This window comes from Haliotis cracherodii, unplaced genomic scaffold, assembly GCF_022045235.1.
Source record: "Haliotis cracherodii isolate W230 unplaced genomic scaffold, xgHalCrac1.p SCAF_1, whole genome shotgun sequence".
Classification (NCBI taxonomy): domain Eukaryota; kingdom Metazoa; phylum Mollusca; class Gastropoda; order Lepetellida; family Haliotidae; genus Haliotis; species Haliotis cracherodii.
In genome coordinates, this window is record NW_027266264.1 from 34,012,192 (window position 1) to 34,033,887 (window position 21,696).

The following is a 21,696-nucleotide window of genomic DNA, read 5'->3' on the forward strand; positions in this document are numbered from 1 at the left end:
GGAATTATTGATCTGTACTGTACAAGGCAGCATAAACTCCAACAAACTTCAAGCAAACCCTGCATCAATGAGACTATCCACGCATGCACTCCAATCATTAAATGCCAGACTGTATCAGGTGCATTAGTTGTGCATCTTGACTGGGGAACTGTATGGTGCACATCAAAAGTCAATACAGAGACTCTCTGATGACACATCATTGATAAAGGGATGCACAGTAAGCATCCCTAGACTATGCAGGTTGTGGACTGCTCAGTATGTCTGTCTTAGTGCAGACTGCTCTTGGCTGGGAGATCACCATGACACATAGGTCTGGCCGAGACAGTGTCATCATACCCTGATGTCACTGACCGACAACTTTATTGGCCATGGACCATATCTGCCCTGGCTCTATCATAAATCCATATACTGGAGGAAAACAGGCAGAGAGAAAAACTAAATAAAAAGAAAAGGATCAGTTATTCTCCATCCCAAAAGTCAGCCCTTAGATTATCCTGAACCACTTATATGTTTTGACAGTTGAGTAATCATGGAAATAATGTAAGTCTCCTTTCTGTTTTTCTCTGCATAAATTATCATAATGAAACACCAAATTTGTTAATTATCTGAATTAAAATTTTGAATTTTACAATTTCACAATTGAGAGTTTTGGTATGTTAAGTTTGATATTCAAAACAATGAATACAAACTTAATGAAAAAAGTATGCAATAACAAGAATTCCTATTTGTTAAAAGTATTATTATTCTTAACCACTTGTGATCAGAACATCAGATAACACATTTCCTCAAAACCTCTCACACTCCTTCCTAATGGTAAATGAATGTTTACATTTATAGTTTAATAAAAGGTACCATTTTGTTTGCATTTATCAGAAACACTGGACAGCAATAGAAACATTTTAGTCCACTAGTCATCATAACAACATATAGCAAACAAAATGGCAAACTTCTACCAGTCCTTATGATACCTTAACTATTGGGCAATTTAGCAAGGACTATTTGAGGACACAGTGCCAGTTTCCACGCTGCTGGACAGGGAATCATTTAAATGACTTTTGGCCGGCAGCCTTGTTGGAGAAAAGTACTAATCTCGGCTATTGGTCTTCTCATCAGTTCATGTTTAGTTAAACATCTCACACTTTAGCTCCTTTCTTATAGTAACACAGAACCCTGTAAATGTCACCACAACATGGCTCCAGCTGGTTGATGCTGAGAGACTGATCATGTTGATGACCAATATTTGCTACAGGTTGGGACTAGCTACCACATGTATCCTGTCCATTGATGTAGGCAATGACCCATATCACTCTGTGATAAATACTGTCCAATACTGGACCAGCCAACTTTGCCCCACAGACCAGATAGATACTTTATGCCCTAGAAAAACACTGATACTGTAAACAATCCTTCAGTGAAATCCATGGGATATGACATCTCACCTGCTTTCAGTATCTTGCTGTAACAGGCAGGTGATTTATGTCTCATTAATATCCATAAATGTATATATACCCAAGTACTGGTAGTATACTCATATAACATACACAACTTATCAGATTTGTATAGGATAATTATATTCAATAAATGAGACAGTGGTTAGTTCAAATATTGCAGGCTGCGGTACATATAGAGTGAAACCCTGTTAGTTTGGACCTTGTTAATCAGGAAACCTGCGTTATGGATAAATCTTGTTATGTTGGCAAAAGGGACAGAACTTTGTTTGTTGTTTAACGCCGCACTCAGCAATATTCCAGCTATATGACAGTGGTCTGTAAATAATCGGGTCTGGACCAGACATTCAAGTGACTGACATCATGAGCATTGATCTACTCATTTGGATACGATGACATGCATCAACCAAGTCAGTGAGCCTGACCACCTGATCCAGTTAGTGGCCTCTTACGACAAGCATAGTCGCCTTTTACGGCAAGTATGGATTGCTGAAGACCTATTCTACCCCGGATCTTCACGGGGAGACAGAACTTAGTGTTTTCACTGTCAACAGCACTCACTGGAATAATCATCAGCTGTTCTGTACATGTTGTATGTGCATAAAATATATTATTACCATGAAATGATTGGAGATTCAAATATTGACATTTCACATAATGTATTAGCTAACAACACTGCCAAAGAGAAAACCATTGGTCAATGTGTTAGTTATTCAGATTTGACTGCTTTGACAAAAACCTTAGCAATTTAGTCCACATCAAAAAACTGCTGAACAAAGACACTATTCCACTCTTTCTATCAAAAGGAACCTTATATCTTCAGTAAAGATGCTTGGTCCTATTCAGTGTCAAAGGATTATTCCACATGACCCTCCACTGATTTTATCTAAACACATCCTTCAACTTCCATAGACCACAAAGTTGTCTATTAACTAGACAAGGCAAGAACCTCCCTGTCCCCTCATTCACTGCTACATGAAAGGCATAGCAATGTGTCTCCCTCCAAGCAACAGGTAGTTCTGTACAAAAGAATTGATACTTGGATTCATGCAAATGACCAGTTTCACTCTGTGAGCAAAAGTGTCAAAAGCATTACTGGATGTCAACACTAAATTGCCCATCATATGTCATGACATGAGTATTTTGACTTAGTTGATGACTACTTCAGTCTAGTCATGCTAATCTAGGTAGAGAATGAGTGACTTGGTCCGTCTGTGACCAGCCACAAGTCAGAACCAGAGCCTAGTCTTCTTTCAGTTTATTAAGCTTCTGACAGCTCATATGTAAGGCGTGAGGGAATGTAATCTTACATTTCTTTGAGCAATATTCTAGCAATATCACGGCAGGGTACACCAGAAATGTGCCTCATACCAAAGTGGAAAAATGATCCTGCACCTTTGGCTTGATGAGAGAACACTTTATCACTAGGTTATCCCATCGTCTCTCCCATGTTAGTACCTAAAAGAAGTTAACAGCCACCCGATTCTTTCATATTGCTATAGGTAATATGTCATGCCATGACAGATGAACTATTAAGTTATACAAATGAATCAGGTGGTCCTTAACTTTTCAGCAGCATATACGAGGTAAAATCTACTGAAAGAGATACTGAAGGAGCAGTCAACTAGTAGATTCAAAGGTTTTGGCATGGACTGCTTGCCTACAAAAGGTGTTGCACTTTTGAACTTATCACCATCAACACCATATTGTTGTGTCCCTGATTATGCACTATTCAGTATTAAAGGATTATTCCACATGGAAAATCACTTGGCCCTCGACTGATTCAACCTCAACACAACCTTTAACTTTCATTATGACAATAGACAACAAGGTTGTCCATTTTATCAATCCAAACGATTTTTTCAAAAATGAAAATAGTGAAAACTTGCTATTCAACAACAATCATTTGAACAGTTAAAAGACCTGTCCAATTGACAATTTTTTTTTAAATATAAGGGTAAGTGAGGTCACTCATATCAAAGCAATGCATTTTTTAACACCTGATGTCCTAAATAAAAATGACTCATAATCCATCTGATTTATGAGGCTGTCATTAAATGCTACACTTATTTGATTCCTTACACCCTCTAAGTGTGAGTAACAACATATCCGATCTGTTCGGAATTTAAACACAAGCAAAATAATTATTTCCAGTCAGGCCTTGAATAAAAGTTCTGCCTTTTCGAAGCTGCAACAATAATAGAACCCTACTTCTACCCTAGCCTCTGAACCTTTCAATCACATGCTATGTGAGAGGTCGACAGAACACCAACTGAGTGATTATACACCTAGTTAGGTTGGCTAACCGACAGCATTATACACTCGGTGCAGTAAGTTTCCTGTTACTCTATCACACTGCTTGAACAGTATAACTTCCCCTGTGAAACAGTGTAACACTGTAACAGAGGAGAGGGGGAGTCTCCAGGGCAATATTTTTCAAATATATAAGCCCACCTTATAGTGGCATTTCTTCACACACAAATATTTTCTCTCATTTTCCTCATACTGTCTATAGTTGTGCGAGATATATTGAGAAAGTTTTGTCTCTCTGTTTAGAGATACCACTTGGCTGTAACATTCATATTTTCACAGTTGGATTGATAAACATAACATGATATGGAAATATTGCTCTGCATAATCAGTCTGTGCCAATATGTTTTGAGTCTGCTAGCCTGAACATGGTTTTCAACATCTTTTTTAGTATATTTTAGTGTACTATATTGAGTTTTGTTTACAGAGCTTACTATACCAAACAGTATTTACTAGACTCAGGCTTCGGACAAGTGGCAGACTGCATTATGTTCCCATGTTGCCTGTTCAGACATTTACAAGTGCTGAGGAATCACAGCTATTACTATATCACATGCATACATTAATATCTGCCAAGTTGAAACATGGTGATACAGTTATTAAATATGATCTAGTGTAAATAATGACATTATGTGTTGAGGTTAGAGCTGTGCCAACTTACTGAAAAATGACCCTCCAAGTTCTGTCTCTCAGCATCATATTGCGTAGGATCATCCACTGCATCATAAAACTCATCCTCTGGTGAAAGCAGGACGTTAGGTTCAACCTGTGGCTCAACACACTGAAACGACTGACAACCTGCCTGAGCACTATAAACTGGCTGACTTTGCACATTTCCTTCAAATTGGTAATATGTATTTCCATTTGGAGACTGTGGAAGACGATGATGGGATTGGCAAGTATTTGCTCCAATTTGATTTTCAGGAAGTTGTGATCCTTTCAAATCTTGTGGCAATGGTTGAATATTTGGTTGGGGAAGTGGATGAAATTCATCATACACATCTAGGTATGTTTCTGAAGGTGCTGAACCGTCTTCTGGCGTAACACTTTCCTGACAGTCAAGAACCAATTCAGGTTCACAGTCAGACCGAACCTGAGTAAAGTAGGGTTGAACACGGTGAGGTGATTCATCAGCACCTGGATGATACAAATGGTTGACTGGTGACTGATTTACAAATAAACGATCTTGTGATTGTTGATGTATGAGGAAAGGTTGAACACCTTCACCATGGAACTGATAGTGATGACCTTCCAATGAGTAAGCTGGAATGTACACAGACTGCTGTTGAGGATGAGCCTTATGTTGAGGATGAAGATGGTATGCCTGAGGTTGAGGATACGGAGGGGACATCTGAGGATTGGAAGGTAGCACCATGTTTTTCCCAGTTCGGTTATGGGTTTGCAGTCGTTGAAACTGCTTGTTCAAAGAATCTCTCCAGGTGTCACCCCCTCGGTCAGATGACACCAACATGGGCTGCTCTTCATCAATACTTGACAATGAGTTAAATGTGTTCATATCCCTGGAATGTAAATGTGTATGGAAGGTTTCACGAGTATTAGAAAATGGACCTCGACTGGATTGCAAATTGTTATTTCTTTGATGAATATAAGAATCATAATGGGGATTATCAGTCAGATTGTACTGGACAGAACTTTGACAAGACTCCACCTGGGACACATCCCTCATATCACAATGCACATCCTGATTGTTGTTGTGGGAAGTGTCATGATGAAACTGATTGATTAGAGTCCTGTCTAGATATGGCTGGCCTTGTACTGAAATCCTAGGCGACGTAGCAGTCATGTCTATGTAATTACTTCCAATGCCAGAGCCAGATTCATCACAAGGTTGTCCAATATTGTAGTATCCAATTTTCATCCCAAGTTCACCATGGTTTGGGCCATCACTTAACCCGCCACCATTCTTGTCTTCTTCGTTCCAAGAATTACTGAAGCAGTTACCCTTTTTGTGAAAGCAATTGTTTTCATGACACAAGCTCCTGCTTCCTTGGCAATATTCATGAGTGTCAACCACATCCTCCTCTCCCCCGGAGTCTCCTCCTAGAGAATCTGCATCATAGTCAGATGTCCAGTCTCCATGCCGCTCCATGTCTCCCATTCCGTCAGACTACAGCTGTTTCATGTACAGAGGATAGTATATCCAGAACCCACCGCTTGAAATGTTCGATAAAATTTACATTAAATATCATTGCCCATGATATTCACAAAACCTCTAGTGAGACAGCAAATGTTCCTTGAGAATATGGCCATGTACCTATATAAAAGCAAACCATCTTCTTTCTTCTAAACTAGATCATGCAGATGTGTAAAATCAACTGCAGTTCAACAGTTTGTTCTCACAATAACCAGATTCAGTTGTGGGATGACACTCCTTTCTCGTGTCAGTTCTTTAATTAATTTTGATATGAAATGTCACACACCTATTTCATGAAATCTAGATCACAAGTCTGTAAAAATATTCTTCTCTAACCTGCGCAGCGTGATTATCATCCCACTATTCAGAATAAACTTCACATACACCTGGGAGTGACCACGAAATCCTCAACTAAACAAAAAATACTATAAAAGCCAATCCTTGTCAACTTGCACTTGCATACAAAACCTGTAACACCTCAGGTGACTGCAGGAGACAATGCTGGAAACCGGACTTCATAATTTAGCAGCCCCCATGCCTGCATTACATTTACTTGTGCATGAGGCTACACACAATTGTCTTGATAGCTGTATCTCTTGGGAAAATCACATGAAACTGATAGGTGTGCAAGTATGCAGTGTCAAATAAACCTCTCTTATCAAAACACCACAAAAACTTGTTCATAAAGTATCTTCTGAATAGCCTCCAGCTCAATTCACAAACATGACAAAGGTAGAAGCTTTCAGCACATCATTCACTGTATATTGTAGTTTGTGATATTGCAGTATGAAGGTCTGCCCATGTAGATGCATGTAATTGGAATCATCACAAATATTCACATAACATTAAAACTCCTCTTTTTCAATCACCTTTAAACTTGTCCATGACATCCCAAACACTTTCTGTCAGTCTCCTTCATGCATGACTGAATGTCTGAAGCCATCCCTTACTTTTAATGGCTATTATCAAATGTTCCTCAAGTCAAAGGTGATTATTTTTCACAGCATGGTCCGATATCGACAGCTCATCAGCTTGTAAGTCCAACGTCACAGTAATATTTCAAGGATAATTTCAACACTCAATCTTGATAGTCCTCAGTAGCACGCGTCTCCCTTTCTTCACTTTGCCACAGCAATAAAAACAAATCTGTGTCACACCGATTATAAAGCCTTGAAAGTGTCTCTACCCGTAAATAGTTACTATTCACCACTGCACCTGCGGCTGTGGAGATTTATCTTGATGGAAGAGGCATCTACTTTCACCAGGAGGGTCTAACCTGCTCCCTCTGCCCTGACAGAAACATGTCACGGATCATCTCCCATTCAACACATGCCCATGATGCAGCGGAAAAGCCTGCACTCCTTCTGACCCTGTGTGTATCACCGTTATCTGTAGAATGTGATTCAGGACACTCACAACACAGTGTCTACCTGAACATGCACAGGTAGGTGATAAAGACAGCCCTCTGTCAACATGGCCAGCAGCACATACTGTGCATTATCACTGATCGTCATCAAAGGGGATCCATTTTATCACTTATGATAAACATAATCCAAGCCAGATCCCTTATCTGCAAAAGTTGACAATATTACGAAAATGCCCTATTGTGATTTGTCTCTAGCAACATCACCGAACTATCATCAGTTTCTCTGTTTTTATCATTCATAGTAACTCTTAGAAATCAGAAATTCTTACATATCTATATGGTTCACATTCTGTTCCGTGCCCAAAATATTGATTTAACTTCATGTCACAACATACTAGAACTTCACAAGCTAGAATGTCAACAGAAAATCAAATACCTGCTCTGCCTGTCAGTCTGTGCAACAGCAGTTACAACAGACGTGGATAAACACTCAACTTACAGCATTATCATAAAGTTACTTAACACTGATCCTCTGTTCTCGTTGACACTTCAATCCTGTTATACATTCAACATGGGCTGGTTCCCAATACCTGGATATAGAAGCCGGGTAAACCACATCAATCCTCCTGCTCATTCGCAACGTCAATGATGTCACTCGTTAACACATGTTAACACCCATGTTAGCATACAAGGCATGTCTACTGATCCCATGATACTACAAGTACAAGTCATTTTTGAAATGAATGCACTGGTCACAAAACCTCCAGGCTCACAGAAGGTACCTGCAATCAATTCCGTGACAAACAATAGTTCCAGTGTGGCAAGAGTACAGGTAATATAGATTGTACTTATCTGTTCATTCCCATAACACTTCAGTTCACACTGACCTCAGCAGGAAGAACCCATTAGTAGACACCACAGATAGAGAAAACCTCTCCAGGATATGGTCCTTGATAATGTTGATCAGTCAACCTGGTCCCAGACAGCCCTTACTTTGCTGACTCAGCGAGAACTAACATTTTCTGTTGCCACATATGGATCAATAGGTTTAAGGTGGAAAGATGAGAAACAGCCATTCCTTGTCCAACAGGTATGTCACTCAAATGTCTCCACGTTGCGTCACAATGTCTTCCAATATACTCCTCATTATGTGTCTCCCCGAACATGAACGTAGATCGATGGGGTGGATGGGTTTGCACTTGATCGTCTGACAATGATGTAATCATGCCAAAGCTGAATATTCTTTCATTAATACAATATTAATTTCCTGCACAAGATCAATACATCTACCACCAGGAGGTTGCCATGTCCCATCTGATCTCACACAGACACAGGTTCCAGGTCTGTGAGTCAAATGAAATTTGATCAATGAAACTTTGGTCATCGTCCAAATACCTTGCTGTAGGGTCAGACTGTTGTGAATAATAAATACTGGAAGAATGTTCCAGGCATCAGACCATCTGAGGAGGCCAGAGTCTCCTGGGTGGTAATGGTCAAGGAACTTCTTGTAGATAGTTTTGAAAAATGAAATATGAAAACTAAACAGGATAAATATTTGATATCTAGCTACTTATTCAGCATCTTCTTCCACGTGACTAATTCTGTCACACTCTTAAGTCAGCATAATGAGAGGAAGTTGGTTGTCTTGGCAACATCAGCTTACTTCAAAACCTTTGCCTTTACTAAATAAAAAATTTATACCTGAAGGCAAGCTTAGACAGACTGTTGTGTGTAATATTTTCCTCCACAAGACAAGATGACCTTCATAAAACTCAGCCTATGCTAAGTGTGTCCTAAGTTGTTCGTGTTGAAATGATAAACAGATTGTGCAGACAGTCAAATATGTCCTACCGAAGAATGTGTCTCTCCTTGACAGTAAATAAGAAAGTCAACAAACATGCATTTACATTCCAAGTGCCTTTCCTCACCTTCCAAAAGTCAATTTTGAGCCTCAATACAAAAGTTGAGCATGTCAAGTCCCATCAAAGGGTTACATTGAGAATTTGCACCCTAAACATGACATACCTTACAGAAAAGCAACCATCATTAAAAAAGCAATCAAACAGATCCAAACTGCAAATATGGTTGAGATTGAGGTCAATCTGAATATATTCATAGATCTTCAGTGGCACCTTCTCCCAACAAGATATTGTGATCGGTGCACAAGCATGACTTGAATGGAAGTCCTCAGAATCCCATGATGTATGCAACGCAAACAATGGATATCTTCTGTGACATGGTCGTCCAAGTAATAAATCCTCACACCAATATAGATAATCTCTTAATCATGAATATCTAACCACAGCCAGATTGAAAACAGGTAAAAGGATTATTCTTCAAAATCCATGAAAAATATTCCTTTTCCAATTGATAGCTGATGCAACCAAACTGTTCACTCATTTAGGAGCACACCAAAGTTTGTATTTGTCCATCATTCCGCACAAGCTTTGACTCGCAGCATGTTGAAGCAAAGTCTGGAGATCAGGAGGTCTGTGGCATCCCCCAACAACTTTACAGATGAGACGTCTTCACTGTATTCCCCTTATACATCACCACAAACAATAAATATTCAAATTAGGCCCTACTCAAATACACAAAGCCTCACAGGATGCCCAACATTTGAATGGACACCTTTGTATGCTCCCAAAAAGCAAGTCATCAGAGTTTCCTTGCATGAATGACACATGTCAAGCAGAAGCAACAAGCGTTTCTTATCCAAAATGAAAATCAAGTCAGGAATGACGACATGAATAGATTTTTACTGAACTGTTTAGTCCCAAGTCTTTGCCTTACTGGGCCACAAACAGAGATGGACAAAAACACACTCGCCTCCTTGTACTTGCAGGTTTTGATGGGAGAGATAAATAAAAACACCTTCAGTGTAGGCATGGCTGGCAGGTTCCTCATGAAGGATCAATAATAGAGACATGTGTTCATGTTAGACATCAATGTCAGCTATCTTGGATGGGGCACTGAACGAATGGCCCCTACAATAACTATTCTTAAAGTATATGATGAGCAAGCAGTTCAAAGTATATGGTATTAGGCTTTTAAATATGGGGGATATTTTCAGCCCCTTCTGGCTATTCAGGTCCTTGTCATAACTCCAACATTTAAAGTTTAAGATATATAGGGTTCCAAGATTCAAACACTATTGCAGCCAACCTCAAGGACCCCTTTAATTCTGAACTGCTTGGTAGGATGATGATTAAATGAACTTGATGAAATCATTACTTACTAACTAATTTACTATGTTATCTTTTACTGAAGATTTTTGCAATAACACAACAATCTGTTCAAGGATGTTTTTCATAGCCTGAACCTTGCTCTAAAGAATCATTTTCAGATTTTAGTGTTATTATATGGACTATTATTAGCTTAGCCTACTAGATCAAAAAAGACTTCTACTAGCCTCAGGCTTTGGACTAGTGGCTAAATTTGGCAACTGACACTCATAAGTTCAAGTAATTTTCTGGCTATAATCTGAGTCAAATTAATAAATAACAAGGTTAAATAACATTTTCAATTCAAGAATATGACTATATTTTATTTGTTCTCGTCACATAGATGGACAGACATCTATGATGTCCATCTATGTGAAAAAAAACCCTGATTTAACTTGCATCAGGTGCACATTAACATAAAAACCTAGCTGCACCAGACACAACCAGGTTGCACCCTCGTCCCATAATTTTCTAAAATTTGAAACACAGATGCATAAACTAGTTTTAATAAATATAATCTGATGCCCCTTATGACAATGTCATGATTTTCCATAAATTAATGTGTATGGCTGTAAAACGTAATAGGAACATGTGCACATAATTTTGAAGTATCGGTACCAATATTTTAATGATGTCAAGCCCAAGAAAGCATGCATCACAAATTACCCAACACAGGGATGCAGTATGGTAGATTCAAGTACTTAGTGTGTTCAAAAGTCTATGTTGTGTGATCAAATAAGGGTTGTTTGTCTTTTTTAATACATGCACTTGGTGAAAGTAGACATAAATATCAGGATGTTTTATATAGGTAGCTCAATTGAGCCCAATGCTAAGAGAGACTGTTTTATTGAAAATACAATGAATTTAAATTAACTAAAATTAAAATACGGAAACTATGTCACAATTATGAGAAATATCAGACGGGTTCATACAAATTGATAATACATGGTTTTAAACCATAGAGAACTTGAACATATATGTGCTGTCTATTTTGAGCTTTCATTGTGACCACTGATGCATGAGGTTCAGAGAAGCAAGCCAAAAGCAACTGACACCAGTAATAAAACTTATCTTGAATTATAGCAGTCATTCAGAACTGATCTGTGTTTACAAATGTCTGAAAGTTTTGCAGCAAAATAAAGCCAGTGTATGTTGGTGATCCTTCACGACACAATAAGCAGTGAGATACAGTCTGATTAACTTCTCCCCATCTGGTTTGCTCCCCTCAATCAACGATATCTAATCTTCAATCATAACAGCAAATTGGAAGAAGGATGCAGATTACTGAAATGCTGAGGTTATTATTGTACTTGACAACATGAACTAAAAAGCATGGAACATGTGTGATTATTCATCACACAAGCATAGAACTAATTAAGTTTGACTTAGTTGATGACAAATATGTATGAGTGACAAGGCAATCCCCTCACAACAGATGAAGATGGAGCAGTTCTGTGATATCTTGGGGGAACCCAGTGCTGTTGGCATGGTGCATAGTATCATCCAGCACACACAGTAGTGGAAAGTATTACTTAGCAGTTCAAAGTTAGTGAATGAGTTCGGTCTTATGACCTAATATTCCAGCAACATCAAGACTGAGAACACTGGGAAAAGGCTTCACACACTATACCCATGCTGGGAATCAAACCAGGGCCCCCAGCTTGCCTAGCCAACTCTAGAACGACATGGCTACACCTACATCCTGTTACAGCTCATCACCATGATAAACAACATATTGAAATATGCTCTCAATGTTAGTACACATACAAGTGTAAGACATGGACACAGTGTTGCTTTGACAACTGCTGGAAAACTTTCCAATCGAAGATATATACAGTGTTCGCGGTTGGTTTTTGTACAGTGCGTGCAGAAATGAAATAATAAATTTTCATTTCAAATATTGTGCGTGTGAAGTTTTTATTTCAATAAAATCAGTACTAGTACAGCTAATAATTATGACCAAGCTTTAACTTACGGTCCAGTTTTGATATAATGAATGTTCTAATGTTCATTAATAAATATATATGACTGTTGTGAGCACATGCCCATGTGTGGAAGTTTTCTACAGTCGCTCTGTTTATGATTGTTCGTATTACCGACTATTACTTGTAAGCTGGGCTCTGATTGGATGAAACGAACGACTTCCGGGGAATTCCATCGATAGTAATGAATGATGTCCTGTGTCTGAGATTAGTTATTCCATTGCCAAAAGACCATATATGGATATAGGGCGCAATTCAAAGCTCCATCTGGCCACATTCTATTTTTAGCAATAGGAATTTCCAGGTTTTGATTTATTTTCGTCTGAACATCGTAAGCAGGCTATCAGCTTTGAATAGTTTTTTAATTTATGGTATTAATACAAAAGTAAGTATATCACAATCTGTGCGTGCAAAACATGCATGCAAATCATTTTTTGCGTGTTTATATGATTTTAATGCGTGAAAAACGCAGGTTTCTGCGTTAATGCGAACACTAATATAGAAAACTGGATATATGCAGTCATGTCTGCATTGCTTTCGATTGCATAAAGAGGGTTACTCCAGATAGTCAGATCAGAGGCAAGTTTGGCTGTAAAGAATCTTTTAGAAAATTATTGGTATCAAAGTCAAACTTGGAAGTACTGTTTCACGATTCATGGATGCATTTTTGTCAATCTTATAAAATGCTTCAAAGCATTACCGCCATGACCTTGATTACCATGACATGTCAGAAATACTCTCTCAAGGACAGCAGATGTTTACAGAGTTTGGAATAAGTAAGCCAATGCAAGGTGTACATGGCTCTGATTTATATTATTGCACCTCAATTAGTGAGAATCAGCTGCATCTAGTACCAGGCACCTACTCTGTACCCAGTTACCACAATACAGCATAGCTGGGCAAAACCAAGGCACATACCTCGTATCAGACAACTTATGCCATGAAAATGTATTCTGGTGTACTTTTATTTTTCTAGGCAGAAAGCTGCGAAAACTAACACAGAGTGTTATTTTCTGCACATAACAGAACACAATGCACAATAGTAGAAAAAGCGCTTGAGTGAGCACATTCCATTCATCACTGGCTGCCTGCCCCATCTCTCCACACTGACCAAAGTATGTGACCATGTTACACATGCACTGGCTACACACTGGAAATACTTGTAGACGTTTCATGTTGACAGTCTGGGATAAAACAAGTTTGCACATCGTCCTTAAATAAGTGGAAGACTTGCTGCCTATTTATACATGCTGGTTCAGTTTACACGGCCAAATCCAGGTGATACCCACTCTGTTGGCACAGGTATGCGATGAAAAGGGTTTTGTGTTGAGAGTTTATATATCTACCTCGTGCAAGTGGGGGAGCCTTCTTCATATGATTCTGGCAAACAGGGAAACGATCATCTTCTATCTTGTTGTTAATCTCTCAACCAGTCCCAGGTGGAAGGGGTGTAAATTCACCTGTGTAATCAAAGCACTCAGTGTCTGATCAGTGTTGGTTTACACTGTGGTAGTGACACACTTTTACAGTGTAGGTATAAAACAAGGTTTACACAACATCGGTATTCTGGTTAATCAACACGATCAATGGCTCAATGCTTGGAATGTACCTATGCCTACTGCATCTAAAAGAACACCTCATGGCTCACTGAGTCATCTTGGGTATAGGGTAAATCAGGGGTCATTGATTTAACAGATAAAGATGTGGTACAACTATTAATAAGGTTATAAGACAGTGTTAGAAACTAAGGGGTCAAGGGGCGCTCATTTCAGCTGATTCAGAAATTAAATCTAGGGACCCTTTAAATATAATTCTTTTAACATTAGGGAACATTAGGATTATGGCAAGGACACTTGGAATTTCAAGCTTAATTTTTAACACTGTAAGATGATAAGAAAATTTTAAAGAGGAGCTTGTGCATAAAATCATCCAAAGATTCATTTCTACAGAAATTTAAGATTTTATAGTGAATCTGAATGCATACATCATCAGGGTTCACTCTAGGCATTTTCTGGCATGGGCCCTTAGAAAATTTCAAATATTCCAGAGGCCCCCAACTGTTAAAATGCCCCATCGTATTTGATAATGTGGGCCATTTTTAACATTTAGGGGCTTAAAGCACAAGGCCCAACCCTAGAATTATCCCTGCATCATTCTTTTGAAACACATTGTGAATGAAACTTAAACAATATAATAGAACTATCAGAATGGAACAATATGTTTATTCTAATAATCACTTTTAGATTCTGTGCACAACATGTCACCAGGATTACACCAGTACTACTAAAACATGTTGAACGTTGAGCCCAGGTTATTATGAAATATGTCTTCAGTGAGTCATAACTCAAACTGTTTACTTCACCATGTGTTCACTTCCCCTCCACAACAAACTGCCATTATCTTCATCTTACAGTCCATGTTGTATCCCCACAACAGGGCTACACAGCTAATAACCTGGTCCGGCTGTGCACACACCTCTGATCACCAGGGGATGACACTTATTGTCCATATACCAGCATGAACACAGTCAGACCCAATCTCCAGGGGCCTCGTATACATACGGGCCTGTGCTGCCTTAGTCTTGCCAGTTACCAGTGTATATATATAATGTATTTCAAAGTTATATTTAGCTCTAGGTAATGTACATTATGGTAGTCAGATAACAAACTTTTGTAACTTCTAATATTAACATGATGTTTGTTTGTTAAAGCCACACTCAGCAATTTTCCAGCTAAATGACAGCGGTCTGTCTGGATCAGACAATCCAGTGATTGACATCATCAGCATCGATCTATGGCACTGGGATGAAAAAACAAACTGACATGGTTAGAACAAATCTGCATCATTTTTTCTCAATGAATCTTCTTAACACAGTGACTGTAAATACAACAGATCATTTACAAAGCAACATTTCAATACCCATTGATGCCTTTTGAGTCCGAACCCTTCAACAGGAAACCCTGTTGTCTCTGCAACTGCTGCTGGAAGCATCTATATTATGCAGGGATAGAAATTAGCACTAGCCCTCTAGCCCAGACCAGTTAAGTTAGCATTAAAGGTATCCTGAGGGCTAGTAAATTTTCATGGTTAAATTCTATCTGTGTATATATATGCTATACATGTATACCATTATTACATATTAAGACTCACTAGTCAGAAAATGTGTTAATCCTGATGATTTCATTAGGAACAGTCTACTCAACATGCTCAAGATTAAAAGGGTTTCATTGTATCACAACACAATAATCATGATACAGTTCCTGGATTCCAGTTATCATGGCTATAGACAAAATTACTCTGAAACATAACACAACAGAACATCTTTAAATAGCACTATCAATAACCCAAACATATCTTCCTCACAGCTCTACCACCATACACGCCATACAACAAGACATAAATATCTTGTGAAGATCTTTCCTCTTAGAGAGATCACAATGTATATCAGCAAGATCACTGATAAAATCAATTAAACATAACACATCACCTTCCTACATCCTTCACACAAATACACAAAGCATGACTTACTTGACACTCTAGATCCAAGCTTCCTTCATCAACATGGCTATTTGTGGGCGACATTTATCAATAATCCACAGCGATCATGGTAGAGCTAACAAACCATCTCAGTTGAGGTTTTGTGTAGTGTAATGGTGTACCACATCTACATCACAAGGAATATGATCCTCCATCACTTTTGATGTTAAGCATGATGCTCATAAAACTTATCTCAGACCTGCTAGTATTACATGACTAACAGTACCTCAGTATAAGGACTGATACCTGGATGAGTTACTTCCCCTTCTTCAAAAATGAAATTTGACACCAATTTGATGATTAGGATACACCAGACCGATAATATTTCATTTCAAATTCATAAATTCACTCTAGTTCAGGACTAGTTACACTATTATATAACCTTCAGTCACTTCACATCTTAAGACTGGATGCTTAATGAACACAAAGTGCATGTGTAGTGGAAAGGAACATGTATGGCACCAAGGGATCATCACAATAACATTTTTAATAATATTTTTTCCCCTGCAATCTGTTGACCATTATAAGAATTTCAAACAACAACCTGGATATCTTTTGAACACATTCACACAAAACTGTGCAATGTCAAATTGGCCACTAACACCACAGTACTGATAACTGTTCTTGGATATTTAGACAAGTGCTAAGCATGAGATGGTCCCTCCGTGTGAAATGCATTCTCACACAAGAAGCACATGTGTGCACCTTCCTTCACATCGCTGTATAACAGAGGAGATCAGGTTTCAAACTTTCCCAGAGGTCTAAGGGTGTAGGAAGCAGACAAAAAAGTTTTTAACCATCTGGCTGGGCAGGATGATTCAGAGGACGGACCATGTGATGCACAGCCTCAGTCTAGTCTCTCACGCTCATCTTCACACAAAAAAACACACAAATATTCCTGTGTCTGTCGCTTAAATGGATTCCTTTTTCAGCCAATGCCATCGGGGCACTGAGTTGAGATTACCCAGTGATAGTAATGCTGTCTAAACAGGAACATGTCTTGTCCAATACAAGAAGAGCGTATTATTGACATATCATTTTTTCTAATTATTTAACATGAAAAATGGCATGATGGTTATTCAAACTTAAAACTGAATATAATTAAGTTTGTAATTGAGCAGAGGCAAATTCATATCCGGAATGAATGCTCACACTGAAAAAGCTTTGAGAAATGTTCAAGCATGAGCTATTGATGTGGAAGATGTTTAGGGCTGATGCAGAGACAGCCAAATTCAGATGTGAAGGCTAATACTAGCACTTCTGTCTGCTGACAGATTATGGAGGTCTGACAGCAGTGAAGCATCACCGAAAACTGAAATGATTCATCTGCAAATATCTTGCGCTTTCAACATGGTCAATATAATATAATCTCGACTTGTCATTTACAGATTCTAGTTGACATCAGCAGTTGATCAGGTTCATGTCATAGCTTCTTCCTACTTTGTACACTCAACCTGGTCTTTCATAATATTTAATGGCATAAGTAGTAGCTACGTATTGTATTCATCTACTTTCAGATAAGCGTGTTATGTACAGTTTAGTCCTCAGGACCATGAAAAATAAATAGCACTGTGGCACACTAAGTAACAAATATCGATACATACCTTAAATGTTTGCTGTAATACGTGTTACATGAAACACTAATTAGAAGTGAAAACGTAAATATTTTCATCAATTGCACCATACTTGACACTGCCAAATGTAAATCGTCAGTGTGCCAGCTATTTGGCCATTCTGTCTATGAAAAAGTTGGCTTACACTAAGAGCACATGCAAGTATCGTGATACATATCAGATCACACAGTATGTGAACTGTCCCAGCCCTAATATAGATACATTGTTTTGAATGAATGGAATTTGAATTTATGCTTGTTTATCATGTTTATGTTTGTTGTTTAATGCTGCGCTCAGCAATAACAAATCTGACAAATGCTGTGAAAGACACAGATGTTAACTGAACCGATTGGACTAAGGACACTTAATACATTCTACACTGTTCACCACACATTCGAAACACAAGGGAAATCTCTACCTCACTACCAAGCTGTCTGTCCATCCTGCTCCAACATTAATGTCCAGAGAGCAAACTGTCAACACCAAATGAGGACACGCATCCCCCAACTGAATTCCCACCCATCTCACAATAACACCAGAAATTCCTGCACCTGTGTTGCCCAGGTAATTTAACTTGCGTCACGACTAGCCCAGTAAACTCCTTTATTTGAACTGTTGATACAGTTCATCAAGCGGTATCATCCCCATCCATGCTGTGACTAATGCAGCGTGTCTCTGCTGTCACAGGAACTATCAACACAAACCTCAGCTCATGTTACCTTATTTGTTCATAAAGCTGTGAGATATGTAAGTTCAAATATTACGTACTGTATTAAGTTGGCCACGCTTTCAGAATGTGAATTCCAGTTTCACAGTTGCAAAAAAGCTGACAGGTACATGGTTGAAAAGAGCATGACCCACCTGGTACATTAGGCTCCTGGACTTGCACTACATCACAGTTATCAGTGGACAAGGTACTGACTTTCTACTGCAAAGCCCTTCAAAACTGAATGATGCACCAACCAAACTGTCAACAACAACCTTTTTGATGAGTTCATTGAACACAGTAAAAGCTATTGGTATGAAAACAGAAAATTTAAAAGCAATACTAATATTGTCAAATCTTATTTGTTGTGAAAACAACATGAACAACAAAATTTTAAACAAAAAATCTCTCAAAATGGCTGCATCTATACATGCATATAACAATGTCTCGAATGTGTCGATAGGGTCACCTATTGCCACATAGAACCTTTAGGAGATATATACTATTTGTATCTACATGATACATGAGGTCAGTCAAGATTTACAACAATATGAAATATGGTATACTGTAATGTTTAAGTATTAACACAGACATTTTTTGTTAGAATCTTGAATGTTGTCCATCTTAGTTTTGTGCATGCCTCAAACATTTGCCACTAAAAACCTTTGAATCAGTTTCAGTAGAGTTTGCTTGATCTCTAGATGGTTTTCTGGCTTATATATATATATATATATATATATATATATATATATATATATATATATATATATATATATATATATGAAAGAGGCTAAAGTTTGAGATTGAAAGTGACACTTGAGTATCCAACTCATAAACTCTAAGACAGATATAAAACATGAGCAAGTTGAAGGATATCATAGAAATAAAGTTTGATTATAACATGGAGGTAGCATAGACTCAGGATTCAGACAGAATGAAAATGGCCTTTGCAAATCAATACAAGCATATTGTATCAACAGCTATGTATTGCCATATCATGTAAGTAGCTACTTTGTGGTTTGAATGAGTGTTAAATGCTAGGTTGTGGCATGTCTCAAGTAAATTATTCATAAATTACGGGTTTTGTTAAAGGGAGTCATATCATTAGTGGAAGCATCTGATTAGAGAATTGAAAACTTTGAAGAGTTTCCAACTTTAACTGATTTTATACATTCGTCTGAAGAACACAAACTCATTGCCCTTTTGTGTATGATACAACTCATAATTTATAACTATGCTGACTATCATGCAGAGAAGTATTTCAAAACAATTTGAATATACCATTTTTACAAAAAAAATTCTTCATTGAGTGAGTGAGTATGGTGTTACGCCACTTTTAGCAATATTCCAGCAATATCACGACAGGGGACACCAGAAATGGGCTTCACACATTGTACCCATGTCGGGTCTTAGGCGTGACGAGTTAACGCTTTAACCACTAGGCTACCCAACTGCCCCCTTCACTGTTGTGAGTGAGTGAGTGTGGTTTTATACCGCTTTTAGCAATATTCCAGCAATATCACGACGGGGGACACCAAAAATGGGCTTCTCACATTGTACCCATGTGGATCTTCGGTGTGACGAGTGAACGCTCTAACCACTAGACTACCCCACTGCCCCAGTGCATTGTGGACACCCAATCCTCATTAGTATGTCCTTATGACCAGCGACTAGAGACCAATTTCACTCTTAAATCCACACGAGGGACTAGTTTCCCTAATAAAATAGAGAATATCACATGTCTGTACTCCAGCCATAATGGACAGAACTTTGTTCTGTGCACCTACTACACTGCACACAAGATGTAAAGAAAAGTCAGTGAATATACATGTCTATTTTTTTCATGCAAAATTGCACTACATACAAATATACCAAAAGTTTATTACACTTGTCATTATTGAATAGTTGAGTATCTGAACATAATAAATACAATTTGACAGCAGTTTGCTATAACTGCCTAGTCTTACATTATCCCTCTATCAATGAAAGGAATAGTTGTATCAAGCCAACCCATGTAAGTGTCCCTCAGTATGTTGGGCATAGAAACTGCAGAGTGTGTATTACAGTACCCCACACCTACCTGAATTGTTACCTGGCTGTGGATAATACCTGTTGATGGCTTACATTACCGGTTTGATTGATTAAGGTCAACACACAGGGCCAGCTACCTGGCTCTCCTATCTACCAACACCATACAACCTTGTGGAATAGGGCTTGAGTTGATGTGGTCAACAGTCCATACCAAATTCAGGCTACTGGCATGGCAGTATGAACAAGGTTCTATAATCAGACATTGCAGCCTATACACATACAAACCGAGAATGGATACAAATAATTTACACTGCAAGTCCTGTCAGACACAAAAGAAAATGGTGGTTGATCAATTAAATTGTAACAATTAAAGTGCTGGGTATCATAATTTTTTTATTTTCTTCAATCTAACACTGATTCCCACCATAATCATGATAATATTAATAATCTTTTGGGCATGTACCAGTAATTGAAACTGGCACTAGTTCTGTAGTCCGTGTCAAAGTGCCAAATAGTTAAGGTATTATATAAGGACAATTGGAAATTTGCCATTTTTAAGAGTTTGGCTATGTGTTATCATTATAAAGACTAGTGGATGTAAAATGTTAGTTTCTACTGCTGTGTACAATGATTTGACACTTCTGGGAAATCAAGTGAAGTGTGCATGTGTCACAAGCCTGGTAACCTTATTACTCCAGTGATAGAAACTGGCACTAGTCCTGACCAATGGTTAAGGTATAATAAGGACTAGAAGAAATTTACCATTTTTAACATTTGCCACTGTTTAAAGGTTTTGATATATGTTAGCAATATAAGGACTAGTGGACTAAAAATGTTAGTTTCTACCACTGTATTCATGGTAATACTCAGTACTGTGAGTCCCCTGGGTTCGAAAAGACATAACCCAGGCATATCAATATCCCTGTACAACCATTTGGAAAATATGGTTGAGATATCAAAAAAAGAAAATTACATTTGGGAATTATATTTCCCTTTCTGAGCATGTTCAGAACCTGTTCAACTTTCATATATACATATGTATCCCTGTGTAAGATACTATCCTAAGGGAATCTGAAACACTAGCCTGCATACAACATGTAAACATGTAAAAACATGATCCTACCTTTCCCTAAATAAAGGAAAGGAGAAAACTAGCGCCTTGTGTTCAGTCATCTTGCACATTTTGTAGTCGTGAAGCCATGGGGTTACAGTTACAACACATGTTAAAGCACTTGCATGAACTCACAATCACTACTACTACCACCTGAGACATCTGACTTCATTGTTGTTGATTAGCGTGTGTATTGTAGGTGTACAAATACAG

At 38.2% G+C, this 21,696-nt stretch overlaps 2 protein-coding genes across 3 annotated transcripts in view; one reads left to right on the top strand and one right to left on the bottom strand.

The window, feature by feature from the left end:
• LOC139476502 (calmodulin-regulated spectrin-associated protein 1-like) overlaps positions 1–21,696 on the bottom strand; it is a 67,977-nt gene that overhangs the window by 42,856 nt on the left and 3,425 nt on the right. The window contains exon 1 of one of the 2 annotated variants that reach the window (XM_071259415.1): positions 4,420–6,865. The exons of the other annotated variant lie outside the window; for it this stretch is intronic. Coding sequence (XP_071115516.1) covers positions 4,420–5,877 — 1,458 coding nt within the window. The 5' untranslated portion in view covers positions 5,878–6,865. Of the gene's footprint in view, positions 1–4,419; positions 6,866–21,696 lie in introns of those variants that run through there. 2 annotated transcript variants of the gene reach the window in all.
• LOC139476578 (stromal cell-derived factor 2-like) overlaps positions 1–21,696 on the top strand; it is a 55,823-nt gene that overhangs the window by 12,092 nt on the left and 22,035 nt on the right. The gene's annotated exons all lie outside the window — the stretch shown is intronic.